This window comes from Bombus affinis, chromosome 8 (genome assembly GCF_024516045.1).
Source record: "Bombus affinis isolate iyBomAffi1 chromosome 8, iyBomAffi1.2, whole genome shotgun sequence".
In the NCBI taxonomy this organism is placed as follows: Eukaryota; Metazoa; Arthropoda; class Insecta; order Hymenoptera; family Apidae; genus Bombus; species Bombus affinis.
Window position 1 is genome coordinate 12149687 of NC_066351.1, and position 26253 is coordinate 12175939.

Genomic DNA, 26253 nt, shown 5'->3' on the forward strand with positions numbered 1-26253 from the left:
AATTAGCTCAGCCGTTCGCGCGCTCCTATCTAAGACGTTCTCCGAGGTACTCGTGAAATATTCTGGGATATAAGTGTATGGTAGCGAGATAATGGCCTCGTTACCACGACAAATACCGATAATTAATTACGTCGGACGGCCGACAGTGCCTGGAAGATTTTCCGAAAATGCCTGGCAGATTCGTTACCGAAGATAAGTTCAACGATATTTCAGCCGACGTTCGAGCGCTAAAGAAACGAGTATTTTTCTACGAACGAGTTGAAGGAACCTCGATCGATTAAGAAGATCTCGCGATACGAGAGTAATAAGCGCGCGGGATCGGTCGGCCGGGTCGGAAACAAATTACGAACGGTCGACGATGTCGAAAAGGTCAGCTCTTTAGCCGATCGGACACGAGAGAAGCGGGTATAATTGCTTCGTAATCCGCGGGTACAATCGAACATCGAATCGGGGCGGGAGTCGCTTGGCGTGAAATTGCTCGCATTGACGGCATTACGTGGTTCGTTCCTAGACAAGGTTCCGGCTTTTTGCCCTCTTCGATCGATACCACGGAGCATGTCGATAAGATTAACCCGCCATACTCTTTCGGGCCGAACCTTCGAAATTAATAGAACAGATTTGGCACCGGTCGGCTCGATCGACCGTACGCGATTAGCTCCGGCTAGTCGGTCGCGAATCCGCCAAACGACTGCCGCTAAAATAAACGGAGAAGCTCGTTTGGGACGAAACGATTTAAAGAAGGTGATCGTTTATCGCCCACGATTAAATCGTGCCCCCAGCGTGATATGAAACGAGATAACAGAGAATCGCGGGAAGCCAACGACAGACACGGCTGGTGCTTGGCCCACAAACTTGATTAATACGTACAGTCGAATGATTCCGCCAAACGACCTATCACGCGCCACCTGACCGGTTTAGCCTTCCATGGAAAACCAGATGAGAGATTAATAATTGGACGATTCAGAAGCCAATCAGTACGAACCAGCGAGACGGAAAACCGTAATACGGGCGAGCACCGAAAGCACGTCGACGAATCGAGAGGAGAGCGACCGAAATGCAGGAATCGAGAAAGAGGGAAACACCGACCCATTACTAATAACAGGATAAAGGATTTTTATCGCGCGATGCTCGCGACAACGCGTTGATTTGCTTGTTCGCGAAAGGGTCTCGTAAATTTCCCGCTGTACGCCAAGTGGAAAACGCGTCGATCGTTTAACTTGGTCGCGTATCGATGGCGCGATTTTGCGACGTCTGTTGCGAACGCTCTGTTGCGAATTCGGAGTATGAATATTGGCCTGGAAAAGCGCGAGATTCTTCCTATTTGGCCGTAAAGAATCGACAAGGAAAAGCTGCAATTCGTTCGTTTCGTTTCACGTTCATCATCGTGGATCGTCGAATTTGCTGGATTTTCTTGCAAATATATTTGCTCTGCTCTGTTCGAAACGGGCGATACAAACTCGACGGACGAGCAGAGCGTAAAGCGGCAGATGGGAAACCTCGAATTTATCCACTGGCCGACCTGTTGCGAAACTCCTTAACTTTTACCGTAAACAGGCGATCGGCGATCGGTTCGTTTCCTCGGGCGGCGTTCCTTGCCATCCGGCTCGACCGGAGATTCTACGAGCATAGTTGCGACGATGAATATTAGATTTTATTTCACCGTCCGATCGATCCGATCCTCGTACCTCGACCCGAATATTCCGCTAAAATATTCTCTCCAAGTATTCTCGATACCTGCGATATTAATTCATAAGCCCTTCGCGGGATAACTAGCCGGAACTCCGCGAATTCCGCTTTATCTCTGCCAGTCGGTGAAAATAAGTCGGCCAGTTCGGCCCGGGAATGCATAATTCTCGGCAAGTTACGCTGTAACTTTGGCTAAGGTCTTTGTCTCGGCCGTGAATCACCGCTATAAATTATTTTCCGCGAGTCCGCCGCCGGCTTATCGAAGATCCCCGCGAACTCACGCCTGTTTGTTCTCGCCGGCGACTCGCGTTCGTTGGGACGGTTTCAATATCCCGAGCGGGCCATCGTTTCGCGTCGTCGTGACGGCGTGGCACGAAGTGGCGCGCGGAAGGAAGGTTGGTCGGTCATGCGGTCGTTTCGCAAGGTAACGTTCATTTTCACGGCTATAAAACACGACGGGCCGAGGACGTAACGGTAGCGGCACGGCGGTTTGTTAATTTTGCAAAGTTATTTTCGTGGCTGCGTAACCGTACGCCTGGTAAAAAACGCTCCCATCTCGGTGAAAAAATTGAATTTTTAACATTGCAATCCGACGGGAACGATGCGGCCGTGTTCGCTCGTTCGCATAAAATTTTCACGTCGCCGACGTTGCAAACGAAACGTCAAATGGACAAGAACGCCACGCATTGAGAGGTCCCTCTGGTCGTTCCAGATTTCACGCAGGATTTATCATCGAAAAATATGAATAACAAACGACGGTGTTTATCCGCTTCTATCGTCATCGGAATTGTTCCGTTCGTTATTTACCCAGTACAACTTTCAGATCCGACGAACAAGTGACGCGCGCGCGTCAGCGACACTCGTTCTATTTTAATCAAAGTAAAGATTCTCTATGGTGAAAATTAAGGACGCATCGTTTTCACCGTCGAACCCGATTATCCCGTTGATAGAATTTATCGGGAAGCTGCGAGATGAAAACCGAAGGTCCGGACTGGGAACGGGCGAGTTAAACGAATTTATCGAAGTTGCGAATTAAATAACAACTTTAACGAGCGCCGGTCTGCTTTAATACCTGGATAAACCGACGCTTATACGGTTGCTTCTGTTATCTCCTCATCGCTTGAAAACAAAACTTTCCATTGGTTCGGCCCCGATGCTAGAATTTCTTTTATCGCGCGTTAAACTATGCGAGGAGAAGTTGAAGGCGCCCGTCGATATCGTTAAAAGTATCGTTCGCAAGAATCCGTGTCGGAGTTAATGACTTCGCTTGTTCGCTTGCTTACAGTGTGCCGTGGCATTCAGCAATTCGAAGAATCACCGCAATATACCGAGGTGAATCCCGGCCAAGACGCCAAGATGATCTGCCGCGTACTCGGCAAGAGAGGACAGTGTATCTGGCAGAAGGATCAAAAAGTAAGTACGAACGATTTATCCGCGAGTTCTCGTAACGGTAGAACGACGCGTCGTATCGATATATAGGTGAGTAGGGTACGTGTCTATTATTCACCATAGCTGTCCGGGATTTAACCCATCGACTGTGAATTCCATTTTCATCGAATTTGCCTGTGAAATAAATCGGCGATCCTAAACGGTCGCGTGACTTTCGCCGTTCCTATCGTTCGAATTTCAAAACGCACGTGAAAAGAGCTAAAAGAGCTATTGAAAAAGCATATTAGAAGAAAAAAAAGAGCTTGAAAAAATTTAACCTACAAACAGGACGACGTGCAACGAATTACAAAGACCAGTCTGCTCGAGCGAGGTCAAATCGTCGGTCTTTCGAATGTCGAATAGCGTGGAACGAAAAAGATGATGATTGGAGAAAGATAATTAAAGGTTGTGTCGGCAAAGAAAAGAACAGAGGTATTTTTCTTTTCTTAGAACAAAAAGTTTCTACCCCTCGTCGACTTGCATTCCAAGTACAACGGTTGAAGTACGTAGAATTTGAAAAATCACGCATGCCGTTATCTCTGACCGAGAGCACCCGAGAGATGGAGAGTGGAAGAAAAGGACCTTCGTCTTGGCGCGCCCCCGTCTATCGCGATTCCGGATAGTTCATTGTTACCAGCGCTGTAACCTCCTGGCAGCCAACTTTTCTCCGTTTGCCTCGGTGCCAGTAAACTTCGCTCGAGATAAGTTTCTGACCGAAAGTGGACGTTACGTGTCTACCGACAATAAATACTTGTTCGTCGTTGACTGCGAGGCAACCGAGTCGAATGCTCGAACTTAAGTGAAATATTACGACGCATCGTATTGTACGGACGCATTTACGATCCAGCGGGGTATAGACGAGTCTTGGAGAGGAAAACCACGAGAAAGCAAGCTACAAAGTGATTCGAAGTAAAGAAAGAAAGAAAAAAAAAAGAAAATTGATGCGAAACTCATCGTAGCGCGAGGTTGAATTTCAGGTTGGGGTTCGTGACTGTAGAGTGTAATTGAGAATGGATAAAAAAAATAAAAGAGAAATAAACGCGGCAATACGGTCGAATAAATACTCCATAGATTATCTGCTGTAACCTGGCAAGTACCTATGGTATTTCATGCGTGTGCATGAACATTACCTTTAAATTAACAAATACACGAGGCAGAAGCAACGGATTCGATTAACCGACCTCTATATTGGCTGCCGTGTAAATCAATTTCAATCGAATCCGCGCATGGTTAAAGTTTCCATAAAGAATTGAAAATCAAAACAAAAATTATTCGTATTTTTATCACGCACCATTGACGATTACAGAAATCTGTTGCGATCGCGTACGATAGCCCTGCACCGCTATTTACCCTTCCATGTATGTACATATCGAACACGTACAAACTATACAGCGTATATTCGCATAAGCGCTTACGGATCCTTAAACGAGTCGGCGTCTTTTCAGTTTTTCGAAATCTATTCTCAGAACCAGGTTCTTACGTCTAGTACGGCGTGGCGCACAGCTGCTGAACAAATTGCCGAGTGAATGCGTCTACGGTTAAAGAAAGTACCGTGTCGGTAATGCCGGTATTCAACGTGGGCGCACGGATTATCCGTTTAAAAAAATTTTTTAATTAAATCCGAGTCATCTTTTCAGCCGCGTCTACATTTTTTACCGCGTAACTGCGCGAGTGCGCGGCCACGGACCACCTCATTTACTCACAATTACCTACTTAAAGTCCGCGAGGAGCAGGCGGTTGTTGCCACAGGAAGGTATTCACTAACCACATCCGCGCTGCGTATTTTTCTCGGAACGAATCCAACGAATTTGAAAAGATCTAAGAAAGCTCGTTCCGCTCGAAAAGTCTCGACTTTTCTTGGCTGAACACCGCCGCCGTTAGCACGCGCACTCGCCACTGGCAACGGCAACGCGATTCGTCTTCCTTCGAGGACGACAACTTCTTTCGAGTTTCGTCGCCGAGCCAATTGTTTTTGGAAAAAAGGCCAGGTCGTTTGTATCTATACGTCGCCTAATGTACGTACGGCCACCGAGGGACAGAGTCGCGCTACGTAAGAGAGGCGCGTAACTTTTCCTCGCCGCCTATGCCAGCCACGTACGTTGAAACGCCCGTAGCGCGCGAGCGTATATTTATCCGTCTAGCACGCGATCGAAGACGAGATGGTCTGAAAGCGTTGGGAAATTCTTGATTCTCGATGGTACGAACGCAGGAATAGGAGAGACGAAGGAAGAACGGCGCTTGATCGAGCGACGCCGAGAGTTAGGGCAAAGTTTTAGCGTGCGAATAGGACGAAAAAGGGAGAACGTTGGCGGTGATACGACGTTTAACAAAGGATGTAATTTCCTGGCAACAGATTTGCATCGTCCTTCGTGTCCTCTTGTGGTCAGCGCAACTCGTCCGAGCTCGCGGTCGCTTACGCGCGACATCGCTACGCGAAACAGTTGCCCAAGTGCAATTTCATAACTGGAACGCACTCTCTGCGTGAATTTAGATGAGAATTCGCTGTTCTACCATTCAATGGGCCGACGTTATCGCTCGTCTAAGTACAGGACCAGGGACGAAATTTCCACTGGAATATTTATGCGAAAAGCTGACTCGTCGATCTCCAAGACCTTCGTTTCTTCCTGCGAAATCTTTTGCTGGAGAAAGGGGGGGCGGGGGTGTAGCATCGTTTCACGATCGAAGGAAAAAGGGAACATCTCGCGAACCGGTGGAGAAGAAAAGATTTCCAAGACTCTGGGATATCCGACGTCGAACAATGATCGTCCGTCCAGGTCGTCGGTGACACGCGGCTTCATTATCGTCGTTATCGTTAATCCTGACGAAACTTTTTATTCCGTCGCGCAACTGCCTCCGCAAACCGGCCGACTTTCCTCGTCTCGATCCTTCTTCTCTCTACTATCCCACTTTCTTTTCTACTCACCCCTCTATTCGCGTAATCGTCTTTTCCTTGTAATTAAGTTCTTCATGGTCCTCTGCGCATTGCCCAGACGATGAAAAGACCCGATGGTGGCTAACAATGGAGGATAACTGTAGCACGATCTCGACGTCAAAGTTCGAACTATGCGATATTTTCGTGCGCTTAATATATCTATATGTATATATGTATATATATATATATATTTTTTTTTCATTTCATGTCATCGTGTCGAGAGTATCGCGACGTTACCGCAAAATTATCGAGTGGCGTCGATCCGGCTACGCTTTTTCATCGCACGAAACCACTTGGCGCTTCAACGATCGTTCGCGATCATCGAGAACTTTGAATTTGATCGGAGAGTCGATTAACGTTTTCATTCGACAAGCGGAAGTTTTCAGTTTTCATTAAATTTTCGAACGGGAATGAAGCGTTTACACGCCAGGTTGAAACGCAGCAGAGAGGAAAAAATAGAGTTTACCTTTGCCGCGTTGCAGACGGCTTGTAAAATCGTTGAACGCGATAATGGCGACAAGGAAACGAACCCGGTGAATCAAAATATAAATGCGCTACAGTTGCGCCGAGCCCGCCGCGTTTTCCTCGAGCCGTATTGTCGGGCGGGTCAAGAGTCGTAATTTTTCTGCCATTCGCGCCAGCAAATTACGCTTTCCAGGAAGCTGGGTCACGAGAAAAATACTTGGCCGCGCGTTCGAAAATTTTCGGAAGAGACGCCGTGTAACCGCCTCTTAATCTTTTCTTCCTTCCGTATTCCGTTTTCCCTATCCCACTTGTTTCCCGTTGAGCGCGATAAATTTTTCCTCGGGTTTGTTCCGGAATAAACAAACGCGTTAACGCGCTCGTGAAAGCCGCCTCGTAAGAAGAAACGAAAGAAAAAGGGATGATGCCGCGTCTCTTCTGCAAGATTTAATGCCAGACGATTTTATTACGGCAATTGCGAAGCTAAACGCGTCGTTCAGCCACGTTTCCGGCGAGTTTCTTGCGCCGCTTCCTCTTCCTCTGCGCGTCCGACTCGCGTCCACCGGTTTCCGCTCCACTTTGACTTTCTTCCACCATCGCGACTCGTGTCCCTTCTCTCCTTTTCCTTGTCCGAGAGAAAAGAGCGAGTCGCGAACGCGCCGTGCTTCTACGCGACGAAAAACTTGCTTCGTTGTCGTTTGTCGCGACGCGTCGTGACAGAGAAAGAAGGACGAGGGGCGAGCTCGCGCGGAGGGATAGGGGTCGGTCGTGCTCGTCGTCCTCGGGTATGCTGCGAACGTACCTCTAAATTGAAGTCGTTACAACGGCTCGACTGAAAAAAAGTCGGCAGCCAGGGGTGAAAAGCCGGCCGCGTTCGAGCAAAAAGCGTGCCAACGAGGGGGTGAGAAGAGGACGGTGATTGTCGGAGAAACGAAAAGGGCGACGAAAGGTCTACGAGTTTTCAGACACGGGCAAAGCTTTTGACCGAGCCTGCTTGGGAGCGGATCTTTGACGCAATTTCTTCTTGCACGCGTATTTTCAGCCCCTTTTTTCACCTGCTTCTTGTCCGTGCAAGCACGCCACTGCATCGAACTTAAGGAGGCGGTGTACAATAATCGGCGCGTCAACCGCTTAATCAAACGGAATAATGGCGGTGGAATTGGTAGTCGGTGGAACATCGTGTCGAGAAAGATAGCGGAATCGTCGAACTTGGTGGTAAACGATTGGCGGATCGACTCTCGCGTTACCTGACAGAGAGTCGTCTGTTTGCGCGAAAAGAAGACCGTCCTTACCACTTTTCTTTCTCTTGTCTCCGCTAATTAAAGAAGCAAATACACGTTGACGCTGCAGATCAAGCGGAGAATGTTATTCAAAGCTTGTATCGGCTACGATATTACGAGGTGTACGATATTAAAGCGAGTCGAAACGGCTTTAAGAGAAACGTCAAAGTAAATTGTTTTCCTGACAAAGGTCGGAACGTTTAATACCAGCGAGACACATGGAAACAGTGTTCCCGGGCAAAGGAACAAAAGTATCGTTTAAAACCACCCCGATGAATATCGATAGCGCGCGTGGACGAACAAGAAGGAAGAACAGGTGCGCGTGTACACTACAGCTGCGTTTTCTGCAATCCTGATGTCATTAACCCGGATTATCAGTGACCGGGAATTAATATCGAAATTAATGCTGGGAAATCGACGGCGCGTGACCGTGAGCCACAAACTCGATCGAAATCTGGCAGAAAGCGATCGATTCAACGGAGAGAGATCACGCGTATAATCAAAAGCCACGCCTAAACCGTGTTGGCCGATATAACGGGAAATGATTATGAAACTGTATTTATTACGTATCGGGGAATATTCTTGAAACGAACGGGAATAGCGACATGGCGGCAGAATGTGTATCTCCTGGCGACATTTCCTCTAATCCAAATGTCATTAAAGCGGATTACTCCGGCGAATTAATATGTAAATTAATGCACACATCGGTTTTATATAACCGAGAGAATATAGGCACGTATTGGGACGTGGTGACCAGCGGCGTCACTACCACCGGTGTTATCGTCACAAGCAGAGCGGAATAAACGCGCGTGTGCAGCGTACGTGTGCCTCGCGTTATGTGTGCACGCGAAACGAAACGCGTACACACGGTAAGAGATACACGACGCGGCGGCGAGAGTGGAGTCTCTTGAAACGCATTTAACCGCGGGCAACGAGACCGTCCGTAGACCACAATGCCGTGAACACCGCACGGAAAAGATTAAATGATAAATTTCCAAAGCAACCGGCGACCACTCGACCGCCACTTATCCGTCCACTTTGTACGCGACCCCTTTTTGTTTACCCCTCGAGGCATCGTGAAAACCGACCACTCCGCTTCTTTAACCCGCGGCCTCGTTATTTGGATACAAAGCCGGAGCACGTTTGTCTCTTGCCATCTCCTCCATGCCGGCGAATGTATAATTAATTCGCGTAATTAACCAAAAACGATCAAGACCGAGGGTTAAGTCGATGAAGCGTCGCCCATCGTCCATCGAATCCCTGGAAAATCGTGAAACCTTGCGACTTTTCCATTTCATTCTCTCTTCGTTTCATTCCCGCTCGACGAAGCTATTCAACCGCCTCTGAAAGAAGCAATCGCTAATCGATCGCAAAGACAGTTCGCTCCCCAGAGAATTACCGGCTCTAAATACGAGCTCTGTCGACCGGAAGCAAACATATTTTTGCCCCCTGATTCGTTCGCGAATCCATCTTCATTATCGAGTGATGCGTCTTCAGGGACAGGACTGCGAGGGCCTAGATACTGCCCGAGACAAAATCATCGTTAAAATTTACCATCGTGGCTCGTAATTTTTCAACGGTGAATCGTGAAAATTTCGACGCGAGAGATTGGCTGGCGGTTGTGCGCGCCGATAGTCGACCTAAATCCGAGCGACGCGCGCACCGCTCCAACAATTCGTTCTTTTCCATCCGAAAGATCTTCTTTCCGTGGCAATTCGTCCAGAGATACGTTAATTAAAAGGGGCAGAGAATGCGAGAGTAAGAGCGCGAGGCTCGTGCGATTTCGCTTCGTGCGGTTTGCACAAGGTGGTCGATTATATTTACGTGGAGTTGGGAAGACCGCGCGAATTTCTCTGCCGCTGCAAGAAACGATAAAAAGGAAGAATGCGGAACAGGTCGGCGAAAAACGCGCGCCACGGAAATTGAAATAATTTCAACCGCTTCTTCCGCGGAATTCCGTTCCTTCGTAGCCGAGTGTTCCACGTCTGTCTACGGTTTCGAAGGGTGACGCTGATATTTTCTGATTTCCTCGTGAGATCCATCCTTAAACGTTTCGCGATAATTCCGTCAAATCGATGAGACGTTCGGAAGGCGGATGATGGATACGAAGAGACAACCTTTCGACGATGTCTCTCGTGGACAGGCGATATCGAATTCCTCTATTTATTATCGCTAGTGGAATTTGCGAATACCCGATAGACCATCGGGGTGCCGAGTGTATGCACAAGCTCCGTGTCGCATTTACGTTTGCTCGGTTAAGCCGCGAATTTCAATTGTAAGTCGACGTCGAACGAAGATGGCAGATGGTTCGACAGACTGTAAATAAGTTTACCCCCAGTTACCGAGTTCGAGAGATCCGAAGCGTAAATATGTACGCTGACGGACGAAGCATATTTAAGATCCCTTCCGCTGTTTCTGCTTAATCGTTTCCCGATGAAAGCACCAACCTGATAACCGTAATAAAATTTCGCTCTCGACGAGTAGTCGCGAGAAGAGAAAACACGGCGATCAAAGGATAGCAGAACTGTGAGAAGTTCACGCTGGAAACGGAGAATCCTTTTTAAACGAATCTCGCCTGGACCGAGAACGAACTGTTGACGCGGAGGCAAATTTTTCATGACTTTTCGGGGACAATGATGCAAATGATATACAGAAACAGGGTTTCCTCTGCATCGGGAAGCAGACGGCGACGCATTTCGGTGGCTAGAATATCGTTTTACAGCGTTAGGCAACAAGCTAGCAACCCTTCTCCCAGTAGGTGATCCTGAAACGAGATCGCCTCCGAAAGCCTGAAGATTTATGTCGTTCGTGGTCTCTCGTTACTTTCTGCTAAACTTCTCTTTTTCTTCCTCTCTCACTCACTCACTCACTCTCTCTTATGGCCGACTTCTAACCCGGAAACTGATCCTTCTTTCTTCGTCTCCCCTTCAAGGCGAATATTTATGAAAGATGTAAATAACGAGCGGGATAATTTTCTCATGAGATCCGAGCTACTCTTGTTTACAACGCTGGCCCTTGCCCCGGGTGCCTTGCGTAGTACGCAACCGTGGATCGTATTGTTTTTGCTTGCTTGCGACTATGGAGGCGCTGCGGCTGCAGGAAAATTGTCTAGAAAATTCGCTCGATTCGTATTCCACGCCGTGAGATAGAACGTAGAACACGGCGGAAAGGCGGTGTGTTTATTTTACGGGAAATGAATTCGGATCGCCGAGGATAATAGGCAGCTCGTATCGTATTCCTAATTGATTTTTCAGACCGCTCGAACGAAGATAAAGCAGAATTTGCATTTTCATACTGACCCGACCGGTCTTGACTTACGAACGCGGGAAGCACCGACTAAAATTTCTGCAGAGAAAGAGATAGTTGCGATACTTCGGCTTACGGCGACGGCTTGAAGAAGGATTTCCTGTTCGCAGAAGTAACGCGGGACGTAATACAGGAATTAGAAAGGAACCGGACACGCGTTCCAGCTTCACGAGATGCGCCTTTTTCCGCGCGATAGAACGAAGAAAGAGCAAACCGGCAAGTTTCACGGAGACGCGACGTGATTCACGAGAAAACGTCGAATCCTTCGAAGGCACGAAATCACTTTAGCGAAATAGGTGTACGGAATCGTCTTCACCGGATTACCAGAAAGCTCCTACCCGCGCTCCGCCCCTTCTCTCGATTCTTTCACCGCCGCTAGATCCTCCTCTTCTTCCCTGCCTTCTCTCTTCGCCAGCTTCTTCGTAGCCTCGTTTTACCTCGAAGAACATTCGGACCAGGCGAACCCTCTGCCGCGCCTTTTACGCTCCTTCGAACCCCCGCAGTCTCTGCTCGCCTGTGAACCAACCCTTCCAACGGCCGGACCCGCTCCGCCACTACTCATACCTCCAAAGAGCCGGCAATGAATCTTCGAGTTAACAACTTTTTCACCGAGCGAAAGGAGCTTGATCCGTTGGCTAGCGTGTGCGTCTAAGAGCGAGAACGAGAGAGAGAGAGAGAGAGAGAGAGAGAGAGAGGGCGGCGAAAAAGAAAAAGCTGAAGAAATAGAAGGTAGAAGAAGAGGAGGTAGATAGAAACAGCGCAACGCGACGCTGGATGAGCTGATAGGGAATGGAGGCGGTTCGAGAAAAGGAGGTTCTTGCGGAGAACAGGGGATGCGGCGGAGGGGTTGAGTAACAGCGTTCGGAGAAAGAGCACGGGTTTCGCGCGGCATCGATCCACGTCCTGCGATCTATTTCGTTGCTCTCCAAGAGATTGCCATTGCGTCTGCATTACTCAAGCTCGTGTTATCAGGGCCTTTGGCCCAGAGGGTATGTACTCTGGCCGTTTGCTTCTCCGCCGAGCGGATTCGTACGTGTACGAACGTGCACGTGTCTGGATATCGGTATGTGTGTTCGTCGATGTGGGGTAGGCGCGCGATTGTGTGGATAGAGAGAGAGAGAGAGAGAGCCAGAGGGAAGGAGGGGCGTGTCTGCGGATGCATTACGCTGATTGCTGGTCGCGGCCTCTCCGGAGAACATAGTCACGAAGGCCGAGAGAAACGAAAAGGCGGAAAGGTGGCAGGCGGCAGGCCGGTGTCGGATGTGACGAAGACAGAGTCGACGGTGAACCGACCGAGGAACAAGAAAAGGGAATAAGGGCCCTTGCCGGTTAAGTAAGTGAACGCTCGTACATTGGCGGCAAGAGCGCGGTTTTTAATCCTTTAAATGAATGTGTCGCTGATTCGCCCTCTGATCCTGCTTCTTCGTCGACCCTTCGACGTCCGGACACGAAGGCGGTCGAGCCCTCCGTCACTGCCGTCTGCGATATCGGTCTTCTCGTCGCGGGCATGTTGCGTGATTTAAAAGCATCGCGCGATACCTTGCGAGGCGATGGGCATATCGGTTTAAGTCGAATTCGTGCTCTCGAAGACGGATGAAAAAGCAGGACGAAGGGGAAAAAGCGAATAGCACCGTGTGGGCGGGTAAGACGCTAATATCCGTGTAATTGCGTACGCGTCGCTTCGTCGGGACGGTAAACGTCAACGCGCTGGCAACTCATTATTCTTCTTGTCCTGAGGGCGCGCCACCGCCCTCCGCCTTCATCTATGCGCAAATAATCATCGCGAGAGGAATCCCCATTGTATTATTGTGTCTGCCGTTGAATGATAAACTGCACGCTTGCTCGGGAACTGCGTCGTATTCATTACTAATATAGTCGCGGCACGCAATTCCGGATGCGACCAACAAAAATTTCGTTCCCCCTTGCAGAAACGCGAAACAGCGAGCGCGATTCGTATTTCGCGTGGAATTGCGCGTTGCTCGGTTGACACGTCCAATCGGAACAGGTTTCCTAGTAATTACGAGTTGCCAGAAACTTTCACCGTTAAACAAAGAAAGAGTCGTTCCCCCGACGATTAACGTTGTTGCGAACGTTCAAATCTAAACCGCGGCCAGCCACGCGCTGGAAAAACGGCGTCGCTGAAAATTACTTACACAGCCCAGCCGATGGGGCAGCAAAAAAATTTGCAATTCCCCAGAGGGGTGCAAGCTGGCGTTAACTCAAGAAGGATTTTCATGGTACGGCTAGTCGGCCAGGGATTACGAAAACTCGTTAACCAGCTAATGGCCTTAAATGACGAACGACGAGATTTTTCCGGCCAACAGGAGAGAATTGAACCGACGTGCGGCGCGATCCAGTTTCACACGGTACACAGATAACGTACAGGGAGCGTGACTGTGGCCTGGATAAGCCATCGTTGGAGAGAGCTAGGGAGTGAAAACGGTCCTTTAAAACAGGAGGCAGAGGGTGGTCGAGTAAAACGAGCAGATAGATTATATGGGCACCCCCGGTGGAGAATCGATCCTTGAATTACGGTCACATTATGACTGCGAAACTTGCTAAGGCCGCACTTTCCTACCAGGCAGCGAATTAATCTACGCGAAAGAAGAGAAGAGCCTCGAACCCGGAAGCCGATGATTCATTTCGGATGGAACGCGCTTAGAAATCGAGCAGGAACGGAGGATGATGCGACGGGAGAGAGGCGAAACCAGCGACGGAGCTTGAGAGGATTCCGGTAACGAGGAGCGATCCACCAAGTCCCTTCGTTCGTCGATTAAACGATCGCGCAAAACGCTGACATACGCCGGTCATTGTCTATAGAATCTATCGATGCCACTCGGTTCTCTTTACCTTGCATTCGTTTCCCATCTGCCTTACGACGTACCGTCCGACTCGCTAACGATTCGTCTTCGGATCATTCGTAAACATGAAACTATTTCAGATATTCCCAGCTGATTACCATTCGCGAGTCGAGTCTGCCGCAACATAAGATGATCGTTGAATCGAGGCAACGACGGTCGACCGATCGATTTCAAGACGAATCTCGATTGTTTCAGCCGATAGGCATGCACTTGAAGAAATACGAGTGGGTAGGACGGCCAGACATCGGCGATTGCTCTCTCTGGGTCAGATCCGCCACTCTGGAGTTCGACGACGGTCTCTGGCAATGTCAAGTCACAGCTAGCGATTTCACAACGCAGGACGCTTTGGCATCCGAATTGGCGAGGCTGGTCGTCAGAGGTAAAAATCTTCGGCTTAACGACAACAGCGTTTGCTTCGATCCTACGAAAAGCTGCGATCGTTGATCAACGCGTTGAAACATTTCGTGCGGATTAACAGGATTCTCACACTTGCACGCACACCGTTTCTATTCGAGTCCCGAGTATAGAGTCCGTAGATGAAACCAGCGTGGTCATCAATGCCACGTTCGTCGATTTTCATCGTCGTTGTTCCCATTGTGACGAAATTAACGCGTTACTCGTTCAGAAGGCCAGTATCGCGGCAGGACAATACCAGGCCGAAGGCAAAGTTGCGAAACTGGGCCGTCGCGGAAAATTCCATCGACGATCAAAGCGTTATTATTTCTCACGCGTTACGAGCTTCGCCAAGGTACGTGTAAGAAGCGGCGTTTTACGACGCAGCTGGTTCGCGTTGCTCCATTAATTCGTAATTCGTCTATCGTTTCCACTACCTACGTCTTTGCGTGTTCGCGTTCACCGGATCGAAGCCATGGAAAAGATGTCCGATTAATTTTCAAAGTCAAGAGCGACGTTCTCCAAGAAAACGAAGTTTATCGCGCGCGATCGTGGGAAGGCAGTTGAACGCGCGTACGTAGAGTCGTGGCGAACGATCGATAGATCTGACAAGGGTAATCAACGACGAAGCGATTAAATGATAACGCAACGATAACGGCCGACGTCCAGAGAAACGTCAGAGCGCATGACTCGGAATATCCAGTCGCGCGACGGCCAAATTAACCTCTGCTAATTTTCTCTCATTGCAGTCAGCCCTCAGCGACCGCAGATAGAGTACGCGGATCGTCTAATTCTACCCGGCAGCAACGTGACAGCCCGAGCAGGTGAGATCGCTACGCTCACTTGCAGAGCCCGGTATGGGAATCCTTCGCCTCTAATTAAATGGTTCGTAATTGTTGCACCGTAGATTCCGTACTACTTATCGTCTTCCACCAGCCTCTACTCGTCGCGGTCTTTTTCCTTCCTCGATTCTCGCGTTTCAGCTGCCTCGAATCCGTTCGAAGCCGAAAGATCATCGATTCCATTCCAACGCAATGTACGAGAATATACTGTCGATCTTTGGATCTCCGTTTTCGTTCGATTCGAGGCCGCCGCTCACAGTGTTTGTTCGAATTTCAACAGCAGACCGAGCCGAAACGAAGCGATCCGCGCCACGGGAATTTCGAGGAGCCGTCTGTCGCAAATCGAGCGAGATGAAAGAGATCGGCAAAAGGTCAAGCAGGAAATTGAAACGTAGTAGCTCGTGCCGGAAGGATCCGAGTAATAACGTTGGTTTCCAAGAGGAAGCTTTGAATGCTTTTAGATTGCAGCCGCTTTCTAGACGGTGTGCTCGCGTTCAATCATCGTCGAGTAACGCTGCTCCTTTTCGGGATTGATTCGATTAGCTCGCGCCGGCTCCCAGTTGATTTCGCCTCGCGGACTTTCGACAACTTAATTCCAGCCGTATCTTTCACGCGCTGCTCACCGTCGACACGGCAAACGGATGTCGTTTCTCGGTAATCGAACGATTACCGTTGTAATTGCTCCGAGTTGCCGACGCTTCAGACGAACGCGCGCCTCGTCGACTATGGGGGGTGGACTAAATGGCCGAGTCGCGACCGTACGAGCCGGCAGGAACTGCACAGAGAAACGCGAAAAGGATCGAATCTAATTTTTAAATTGAATTCCCGTGTCGCAACGAAGTCACTTTGTCAATCGTAAAAAGAAACGGAGCAGAGTGTCCTTCGTTCCGAAGCTATTATTTCGAGATAGATAGATAGATAGAGAGAGAGAGAGAAAGAGAGAGAGAGAGAGACAGTGCTCTACCGAGTCTCGTCCGATACATGCACAGTCTCATTTGTTCGAGGAGCCAGTTAGTTTTCCCTGTGCGAACATCCCAGCCCGTAATGCACCCTGTGGATCTTGCCGATGGTGGCACGGCTCGGTCGGTTGCCCATGAATAATCATGATCCATTCCGACCGGTATCTAGACGAAGTTAAGAGGCTACCAGGGTTTGCTTGCACCCCAGAGGCGTAGAAACAACAGAAAGCACGCGACCGAACGAAACCAACGGTTCTAGCAAACGCGATAGCTTACGCGAGAAACGTTGATTAACTTGTAGACGAATTACCAGACCAGGCTAGGAACGCGGCAACTTCGACGTCGGTCTAGTCAAGTTCGGGCCAATGATGCGACAAGCGTCTCTCTCTCTCTCTCTTTCTCTCTCTTCTTGTAACGCCTCGCCCTTTTTCGCTGAAATTAGACTGATCGACAGGCGCCAAGTGTATGCATAAAACGATTCGATCGTTTTCGAGTTTAGGGACCCTGCGTTTACAGTTCTGGTAGACTTTGCGATTACTGAATCGACTTTGCAGCCATGTAACGCGATCGGTATAAATTCGTAAGAGACTCCGGCAGCTTATAATTTAAAGGACTTTACAATTTACGAGCGCTCCTTTTTTCTAGATGACGCTGGTTGCCGCGATCGATCGGAACGACGAAACGAATCGTTCGTCGGGTACTTTGTCCGCGAGAAAAACGACTCTGAAAAGCGATCGAACCTCTAAGTCGCGTTTATAATCCTCCATCGTGTTTTTATGAAAACGGTAATTCATAAACAGAGAAGTACGTACTACTCTTTCCGCGGGGAATATTTAAATGTTTTTGTAGGAGGGAAGAAAAATGGTACGATCGGTCAAAAGGATGCAACTCGTGCCATCGAATGAACCAACGTACTTTAACCCGAAGAATTGATTATGCCCGTTCTTTCTCTCTTACATGCAAATCCGGCAACTTTGTACACGTTACACGTATGCGCACCTTGCATTTCTCTAGCTCTTCGAGTATCCTCTTCTTGGCCGGAAATTCCAGTCCACCTTCTATGCACCGCCGGCCCACGTATCGACGGATACGTTCGCGTTGTTATTTATCGGAGGAACTGCAGCATAGCGGCGTGCGCCGCGTCCTATCAGCGCGATAAATAATCCGAACTAAGTAGATTCAGCCGTTTTACAAAGACGCGTGTAAATTGCCGCGTCAAAGGAGAAATTATGGCGATCATCGGGTTTCCCCGCTCGCCTCTTCGCCCCATCGATGTTTCTCGCGACGACGCAAAGGCTAGAAACTCGCTGCTTTCCTCGAGAGATACACCGTTCGCACCAACGATGAAATCTCTGCTTCGCGACTCGAGATACTCGGAGATTTCGGAATGGCGGGGCAAACTCGGGCTGATTACCTGCTTCGATCTTCGGTTTCGTAGAGGAGGAAAAGGAGCAGGAGAACGAGAAGACGGGAGAGACAGGGCCGGGCAAAGAGAGGGAGGGCGATGTCGAAGGAAAAGAGAAACACGGTGCGAGTCTGCGAAGAAGGTCGCGGCGAGATGGAGGGCTTGGTGTCCGTGAGATTTAATTCCGTGCAGGCTTGTTACGAAACAGCCATTGGAAATGCAAATTTTCGGGGGAAATGTTCGTAGGTACGTGGGCGAGACCGAGGTGAGGACTCTGAGGCCTCAGGTAAACTCCACGGAGATAGACAACCCCCGCACCTGGGCTACCTACAGCATCTGCGAGATCATGGCGGAAAGATCGCGTTACGGACAACCGATTCGATGCGTCGCCATTCATCCAGCTTACGACAACCCGACCATGTCCTCGAGCACGGAAGTCAGGTTCGACGTTCGATGTGAGTATGCCTTCCTACGTTATGTTATTCGCTTGAGACAGATTTAAAGAGGAAAAATTTGCCCGAGTTATCGAGTTAAGAAACATTTACGCTCGTAACTGTTCAACGATTGCGGGCTCGCGTTCTTTCGAACGAAGGGAACGAAGTTCAATTGCACAGCTGAGCAATAATTTTAATCGGCGCATAGTCGATATTGTGAACAAATGTTGTTTCTAGAATGTCTTATTTTAACGTTTCAGCGGGCAGCGTGGCTGGGCGCAACGGATTAAGATCGAGGAAATTAATTCCGGAAACTAGTTTAACAAACGATATCGAGTTACAGCGACGTCGTAGCTTAATGATTTTAGTATAAACGGAATTTAGGTTCGCCATAAAGGTTACCCTTATTATAAGTCCTACCATAACGTGCCGGTCGCTCTCGTTAATAACAGGGATTAGCAAAGAGATTAATATTTAATAATAATCATCGTTATCCGACCGGCTCTCGAGGATGAAGATACTTCGCGGATCAAGCGACCCTCGAGCCAACTTTCCACCGAGCCGCCAACTTTTTTAACGAGATCTCCGCGGTTGGAAACAATTTTTCGCGATGCAGCGAAATCACGTCGGTCGAAAGACGCGCAAGTAATTTCGAGATATCCACGGAAGTTCGATCGCGCTCGGCTGGCGTGTTGAATTTGTATGCATTCCCGTGAACCGACGCACACCGAGGAAACCTAAGACGAAGAGCGAAATTAAAATTCTAGCGATGCTTCGACTCGCGCAGAACAGACAAAAGCGGGGAAAAAATGGTTCCTTTTAGCCACCTGATGAAACATTGCCCTCTCCGGCATTCGCGCAAACAGACGCGCTTCGATATCCCGGTTTCCGACTATCCCGCGTACACATGTACGTTGAACGTTTTAATCAGCACTCGTTTTCTGCTTTTAGCCGAGCTGCTGGTACGCGAGAGTCCATTACCACGCTGTCGTTGTAACGTTGGTGGAACGTTACGCGTAGCAAAGGTGGAAGCGATATAACGTGCGGTATCGTTGATTAATTGCGCTTATCTAGAAACGCTTGCTACGCGCAAAGACGATTACGAAGGATATCGATATCGAGCGAAACGAGGATTATTCAAAGAGTTGGTTATGACGTTAGGACGTCCGATAGCGATTTGGCCGAGGGAGCAAGGTGAAAAAACATGGGCGCGACAAATAAATCGCTGTTAACGGGAGATCGACAGGAAGAGTGCGTGTGCTGACCTCAACCCCTAGCGGAGCAGGAACCTGCACCAAGCCAACTATTTAACTGTGTACACAGGCGCTGGTAACCGCGGTACCCTCATCAATCTCCCTCAAAACGCGCCGCCTCGACATCCTGCTTTTCGACCTTATCGACAATTCCAGCTCCGCTGCATCGTCCAACAATTTTGAATCGTTTTTTACGAAACATCGCGACGAACAACGATGACTAATGGCCGGCGAATCGATTCGGCCGGCCGAAACGATGCCTCCAACGCGCTTTCGTAGCCTCCGGGAAATATCAGCCTCGGGCGAGCAACGATCGAACAAACGAAACCAAGGAAATATTAATAATCGAGATTTCTGTTTCGCCAACGGCGAGCGATCGTCGGCTTTCTCGATCGGCGCTCGAATAACGCGCGTATAGCAAAGTATAACCAATCCACCGCCTGTCACCCTCTTCTCCCTTCTTTATCTCGATACCCAATCTGTAATTTAACCGCGACCAACTGTCATCCGTAATCGAATTGCGAATCGATCGCAATTTTTCTTCTATTAATCGGTTCCGTCCCAGCCCATTCCGTCCTACCCCCAAACTCAAACTCTCGACCCTCTCCCATCGACGCCAAGTAATTCGTTCCGGGTGAAATCGAGTTGGAGCTTGAGTCCTCGCCCGCGATTCCTACGGGAATCCTGCCGACAGTAGACGCGCGAGATGCGGTTTACGAGTATTACCGGGCAGAAATGGAGACACAGAGGCGGCTTGACGCGTATATTGATTAGGGGCATTAGCCGACTGGGACTTTCCGAGGCAAATTGAAAAGTTCGCCTCAAAGCGCAGATATATTCCATGTTCATGCCGCGTCGATCGAAACGCCCACGGGAATTTCGAATCATCCGGGCGTTTCGCTATCCTCGCCCCGCCTGATCGTCCTCTTCCCGCGCTGTTCAATCCAGGACCGATGCACCGTTTACTTTGCCACAACGACAGCTTGCAGTGCGTTGATGCACTTTTCACCGATCGGTCACGACCGATGTAAAGCGGATCGACATCCGCTCGTTTCCGCCTATTTCGGACGCACGCTTTTTCGTCAAAATTTTATCAAATGTATATACGATACGTGTACGCTCTTTTGGAACTTTTAGCGCGCGAATCGATAGCACGGAGACACACGACGAACAAAGTGGCATTCGTTGCGTATCGATAAGCGCGGCAACGAGCTTCGCGCGACGCTCGTCGAATTAGCAACTTCCCGGTAACAAGAATAATTGGATTTTTCTGGACAAAGGGAGAGACGAACGGTCAAGAAGATGTAAAGCAAACGCGTCTAAGGCAGGCTGACGCGAGAATCGGTTATTCGTTGAAGCGTATTTCTGGCAGTCGTTCTTTAGGTGAACTTCAAACGGGTGTGTTTTTATAGACGGTGATGACGTTGGATCGAACAAAAGGTGGGAAGGGTTAAAACAAAGAGAGTGAAAAAGCAGAGGCGCGCGAGCGGCCGGCTTTTGTGTCGCGAAACAGAAATTTCCGTTTCAACCCGCTTCCCCTTGGAGAAAATTTTTCATCGCCGACCCTCGCTAATTAACCCACCGTACGCGAATTCGTTAATTAACCTCTATCCGATGTATCATCTACAAAACAGGCTGTACACGCGAAACGAGAAAAACGCCGACACGCTGACAAATATTTAAATATTGATAAAAGCATATATTTACCGGTGGAGCCAAGATAAAATAACAAAGTGAATGTAAATACAAACGTTAAAGTTCCTCTTTTTCCGCGATACCGTTTGCTGCGTGGTGGACAATTTGCAAACAAAGCTAAAACGCTTCCGACGTTCTTTATCCTAACCTTGTGCCTCGAAAACGAATAAAAGATAAAAGGGGACCAAATATCGCATCGCGATGTTTCGAATCGAATCGCTGCGAACGAACAAAACGATCGGAAATTTTTCGTCGCGCGCTCGCAAATTTATCGTCCCTCCGCTTCGTTCCCCCAGCGTGATAATGAATTTGTTTCGATCAACGTTGCGCTCGTTTGCTCGTAATTTACTGGTACCGATGCTGATCGAATATTCATGAAGCATTGTTCGAAAACGAATACCGAGCTACAGAATTTATTGAAAACTCCAGGAGAGGCTGACGCGATTTATGCACCGGGCACGTAGTTTTCCAATGTACAGCTGACGGGCCGGTGTGTTTCCCGCAGTCTTCTGCAAACTTCAAAACGGTTGCAACCGTAACACAGCGTTGTAGCACGGCAGCCGCGTGGTAAGCCCGGACGCCAAATTTTTTTTTCACCATCGATCGCCTCCCGTTGCTTTTCCTCCGCGTCCATTTCCACTGCGCTCCTCGTTCATAATCGAAAACACAGGACCGATCGACCAGATTCGCTTCGTGGTCATTATGGCTTCGACTATCGACACTCTATACGCGGCGAAGAATACAACGCCACACTGTGTCCTTAGAATCTTCAGCGAGGGGCGAATTTACGAGCAAAGAAATTCATAAGAAAGCAGAAATATAATCGCTCGGTTGATGGCGAGCGTCGAGAGGTTGTCGATGGTGTCGAGTCAAAGGAGAGACCGGAAGAACTGAAACGACAACGACGAGCCACGCTTTCGAGGATGCCAATCACGGCGGCTAACATTCGCTAACATTTGCGTCTCTCGATGCGGAACAAACGCGCGGAATAGAGTTGCAGAGAACAGGTGAAAGAAAAACAAAAGAAAATAGGTTGGTCGATCGAAACAGCTGTGCAGGCTTTTCCGCGGAGAAACACGCGGTGCAACCAAATAAATAGGGTTGACCGGTTTGACACACACTGGCAGAGGGACACCTTTAGCGTGCACAACCACGCGCACAGCAGACCAGTGTCCTATAAAACACAGACAGCCATGGTAAAAAGGGTAATAGAGGGGAAAGGGAGCCAGAGAGAGGGAAAGGAAAATGGGAAAGGGTGGACAGAGCGAGCAACAAACAAAGAGAGGACGCAGTGGAAATTGTGAATGGGTCAGCGAGTGTTCGTTCGCGCGTATTTCGAAATCATTGTTACGTGAAATGAACAGCTGCGCGAGCTACCTGCACTCTACCTATACGACGATTCGATTCGACAGCATCGCGTCGACCGGCTCTTTCATTTTCCACATCTCCCCAGGACGTTCCGCCTTCACACCTGAACAGTACGGGACTTCCAAAAAAAATTCCACGTTAACGTGCGTCACCATGCGCCTACCACCGATGCTTCTTCGCCTGGCATTACTTTTACAACGGAGGTTGCTGCACTTCGAAATACGATTTGTAGAGACGCGAATCTCGTCGTTTCAAGCGCGAAATCGATTTTCGCCGTTCTAAATAACCGCCGCTGATCCGTTCGTCGTGCTGTCCATCGAAAATCGTCTCCTAAATCGTCACGGTTCATGGAAAGTTTAAGTAAGCGCGAAAGGATCGTTCGATCCTAACCGAAATAGGTAGAATGTTCGTTAGTTGCGCGACAAAAGAAACACTTAATCGGAGAATCGAGTTACGGTGTAGCCGAGTTCTCGCGAGACACAGGCAAGAGAAGGTCGGAGACGAGTTTGTACGGGCTATGTCTATCCGGTTTAGCCGCTTCTCTTTGCGAGTTGCGTAATCGTATTTCCAAGTCTGAATACGAGCTTGTTATTTTTGGCCCTCGGGGAAATAGGTCGGCACTGAAATTATTAATTAATACAATTTGGATCCGTATTCCAACATTAATTAACCATCATTTGTGACGTTTCCCGGTGGCCGCTGCGCAGTTTCATTGGTTTAAATCAACGGGAAGAGCCTGTAGGTAGCCAAGAGGGGGTAATTGTATATTAACACGGTAAATTATTTTCCACGTCCAGTGCCTTTAATCGAGAGCTTTGTCGGGATCAAAACCGGACAAACGAGGGTGAAAAGCGAACGACCCTCCCTTTCGCGATATTCTTCGACGGGCCTTCAACCGTAACCCCGTCGATCGATCCCTTCAACCGCGTAATTGCTTTCGTTGAAAAATACAACGTAACGCGTCAATTCAATGCAAGTTAATCGAATACAGATAGAGATAGAGATAGAGATAGAGATAGAGAGAGAGAGAGAGTGCGGTACCGACTAGTTTGATAGACTGCATTTATCGAAACGTGATTTCCAGTAAATCCATTCGATGCTTCGACCGATGCATTATTTCATCTCGGTTACAAGCTTTGCCTCGCCATCTTTTATCGTAAGAGACCAATTAAATTTCCCTTCGTTTTCCTTTCTCTTTACGCGCGGACGAAGGATTGATCCGTCGATCGATCCGAATACGTCGATTCAAACCGAAACGGGAAAGAGGGCAACGGTAGAGGCAAAGGAAAAGGCCGGTAGAATTTTCCTAGGCTGGGACGAGACGCGCACACATCGATTAACCAGAGAGACCGGAATCAGCCAGTGTGCTGTTTCAGCCAGTTTCTCTGTTTCTCCCGTTTGGAAAACAGCCGCAGGATTAACTGCGCGCAGGTGTAATTGAATTTTTCGTGAGCCGCGGCTAACTAATTATTTCTGACAAGGAATAACGAAACGGCGGGATACTGGTCCAACTTTGATTCATTATTTCGAGGTCTGTACGTTAGCTATGCGTGCTCTTCCTTTCTCTCTCTCTCCCTCTCTCTTTCTTTCTCTTTCTGGGTGTTTCGCTCGCGTGCCATTGTTTTCCATTCCATTATCGGGCTCTCTCCGTGTGTTGTCTTTTTTCCTACCGGCCCGGAGGAACACCGAGAAAGAAACATCTTTGTTCGGATCGAACGCGAGAATAAACTGATCGAACGGGCGGTCGACACGTAGCAGTCGTCGGGCCAACCCTTCGACTCCATGTGCCGCTTCTTTCAGATGATACGATCCGGATCCACTTTTAATTACGCGCTCATTAACGAAGGATTGAATCTGAAAACTTGCTACTGCAACCAGCGTTTACTCTCGCAACCGGTGTTTATTTTTCCGTCGTGTTCCGCGAGCCGGCGCGCTATGATTAAAGCTCTGATAGCAATTCTCGTCCGCGATTTCAATTAAACTCTCCTCTCTTCTCCATCGAATCAACCGCCCTGCCCCAACCACCGACAGTTTTTCTTTCCTTTCTTTAAGGAGAAAATTCATTTCCTCACCCTAGGCCGTTAGGCGACGAACGTGTAACCGCGCAAGTATAATTAAAATTTCGCTTGTTTGAAGGCGCGGCGTAACAGGATCGGACGAAATGAAAATGTTTCAGACGCGCCCGAGACGAGACTGGTCGGTGTGCCGACCGGGCAACTGGAAGAAGGTCGTGATCAGTTGGAGATTCGATGTCTAGCCGACGCGAATCCCCCAGCCTCGATCCTCTGGAGGAGAACGAAGAGCCCAGGAGTGGCCGAAGTGGCGAGTATCGGGGAAACGCTGCTATTCTCGCCCATCTATAGGAATCACGCGGCCGTCTATATCTGCGAAGCGGCCAATACCGAGGGTGAAAGCAGCCCTGTGTCCGTTCAAGTGTCCGTCAACTGTAAGTGTCGTCGGCCTCGTTTCCACTTTCCAAGCTTCCTGCTACTCGAGGTCTGCCAATCGTTCTCAAAGTATCAGCGATTAACCCTTCTATACTCGAGACAGGCTTGTAAGCGGCCGTATACTTTCAGCCGCTTTGTGAATAAAAATAGCGTTAGAATCTGCGGCCGGTGCTCGATTATGGCTCGATAACGCGACCCGACCGCAAAGACGATCGACCCCGGGACACGATAATCATCGAAGCGTCGAAACGCGTTCGCAAGTGGCTCGCTGAATAGTTTCGAGACGGTATTTGCGTTAGAGCAGCGAGATACTTGCCGGCTTTCAGGTTGTTTTCAACAGTTTCGGCTCCTCGCGCTATACAAACTTTCCCAAGCAGCTATCGCGGTCAAGAATTAGTAAAACGAGAACCGTTAAACGCGATCATCGTCGGCACTCGGTTCACGCGAACACGGTTAGCGAACATTCCAACGCTTATTCCGGATATCGACGAACGCGATCGATAGAGCTAGAGAACCGTCTGGTTTTCACGCAGATCCGCCGACGATCAGCTCAGTGGGCCCGGATCGGCTGACTACAGCGTTACTTTTTTCCGGAGCCTCGTTCGAGTGCAACGCTGACGCGATGCCACCGGCTGAATACAGGTGACCTATTCGTCGACTGCTTCCAACCCTCGTATTCTTTTTCTTTCTTCTCGTTCCAATCATTTTCTTTTCTTATCCTCCAGCTTTTGCCGCTTCACTTTCACCTTTGAATCTTTAGTTTGCACGCCAACACGCCATCAATCACCCTGAAAATGGACTCGCTATAAGCTATGTATAATTTACCATTTTATCTTATTTGTTCTGTAAACGCGTGCTTGTCATAATCTTCGTTTGTTTGCATACTTGTTGCACCTTTACGTTCGCCACGTGCCACGGACGTTATCCGTATTTACGAGCGTCCCGAATCACGTGGTTGAAATGGTTCCCGCTAGTGCAATGGTAAACGTCGTTGCACGCGGTAGTTATACAGTAGCGAAAGAGCAATGGGTGAACGTGTCGAACTGAAATGCGACAATGGCTTTTTCAACTCCGCTCCAGATGGGCCCAGATCTTCACCGATGGCCGGATGCCATTGGAATGCGGTACCGGACAGCGATTGATCCTGACGAACGTGACGTACGAGCAACAGGGTCAATACATATGTCTCGCCTCGAACAAGATCAATGGCAACGTCAGAGAAGTTAAAAGCGATCCTGTATCTCTGCAAGTGGTCGGCGCGCCCAGGGTAAGACGCAAATCAAACTCGTTACGTATAGTACGTTATCCCCTGCCTTGTACGCGTTCTCGAAAGGACGACGCAGCGTTGAAACGATGCAATTGGACTGCGAATTATTACGGGCGGATTAGCTAGAAAAACTCGGTTCGAGGGAAAATCGAGCGGAAAAGGACGATGGTCGAGTTAAAATTGAATCGATCCGCGAGACACACGATGCACGTCGGAGAAGAGAAACGCGGAAGTT

General features: G+C 49.0%; 1 protein-coding gene across 1 annotated transcript in view; it reads left to right on the forward strand.

Moving 5' to 3' along the window:
* The window catches only part of LOC126919305 (hemicentin-1-like), a 102091-nt gene that overhangs the window by 67673 nt on the left and 8165 nt on the right, over positions 1 to 26253 (forward strand). The window contains exons 2-8 of the mRNA XM_050728302.1: positions 2972 to 3099; positions 14151 to 14334; positions 15098 to 15233; positions 17801 to 18009; positions 24481 to 24750; positions 25285 to 25393; positions 25832 to 26018. Of these exons, the coding sequence (XP_050584259.1) occupies positions 2972 to 3099; positions 14151 to 14334; positions 15098 to 15233; positions 17801 to 18009; positions 24481 to 24750; positions 25285 to 25393; positions 25832 to 26018 (1223 nt within the window). The remainder of the gene's footprint in view (positions 1 to 2971; positions 3100 to 14150; positions 14335 to 15097; positions 15234 to 17800; positions 18010 to 24480; positions 24751 to 25284; positions 25394 to 25831; positions 26019 to 26253) is intronic.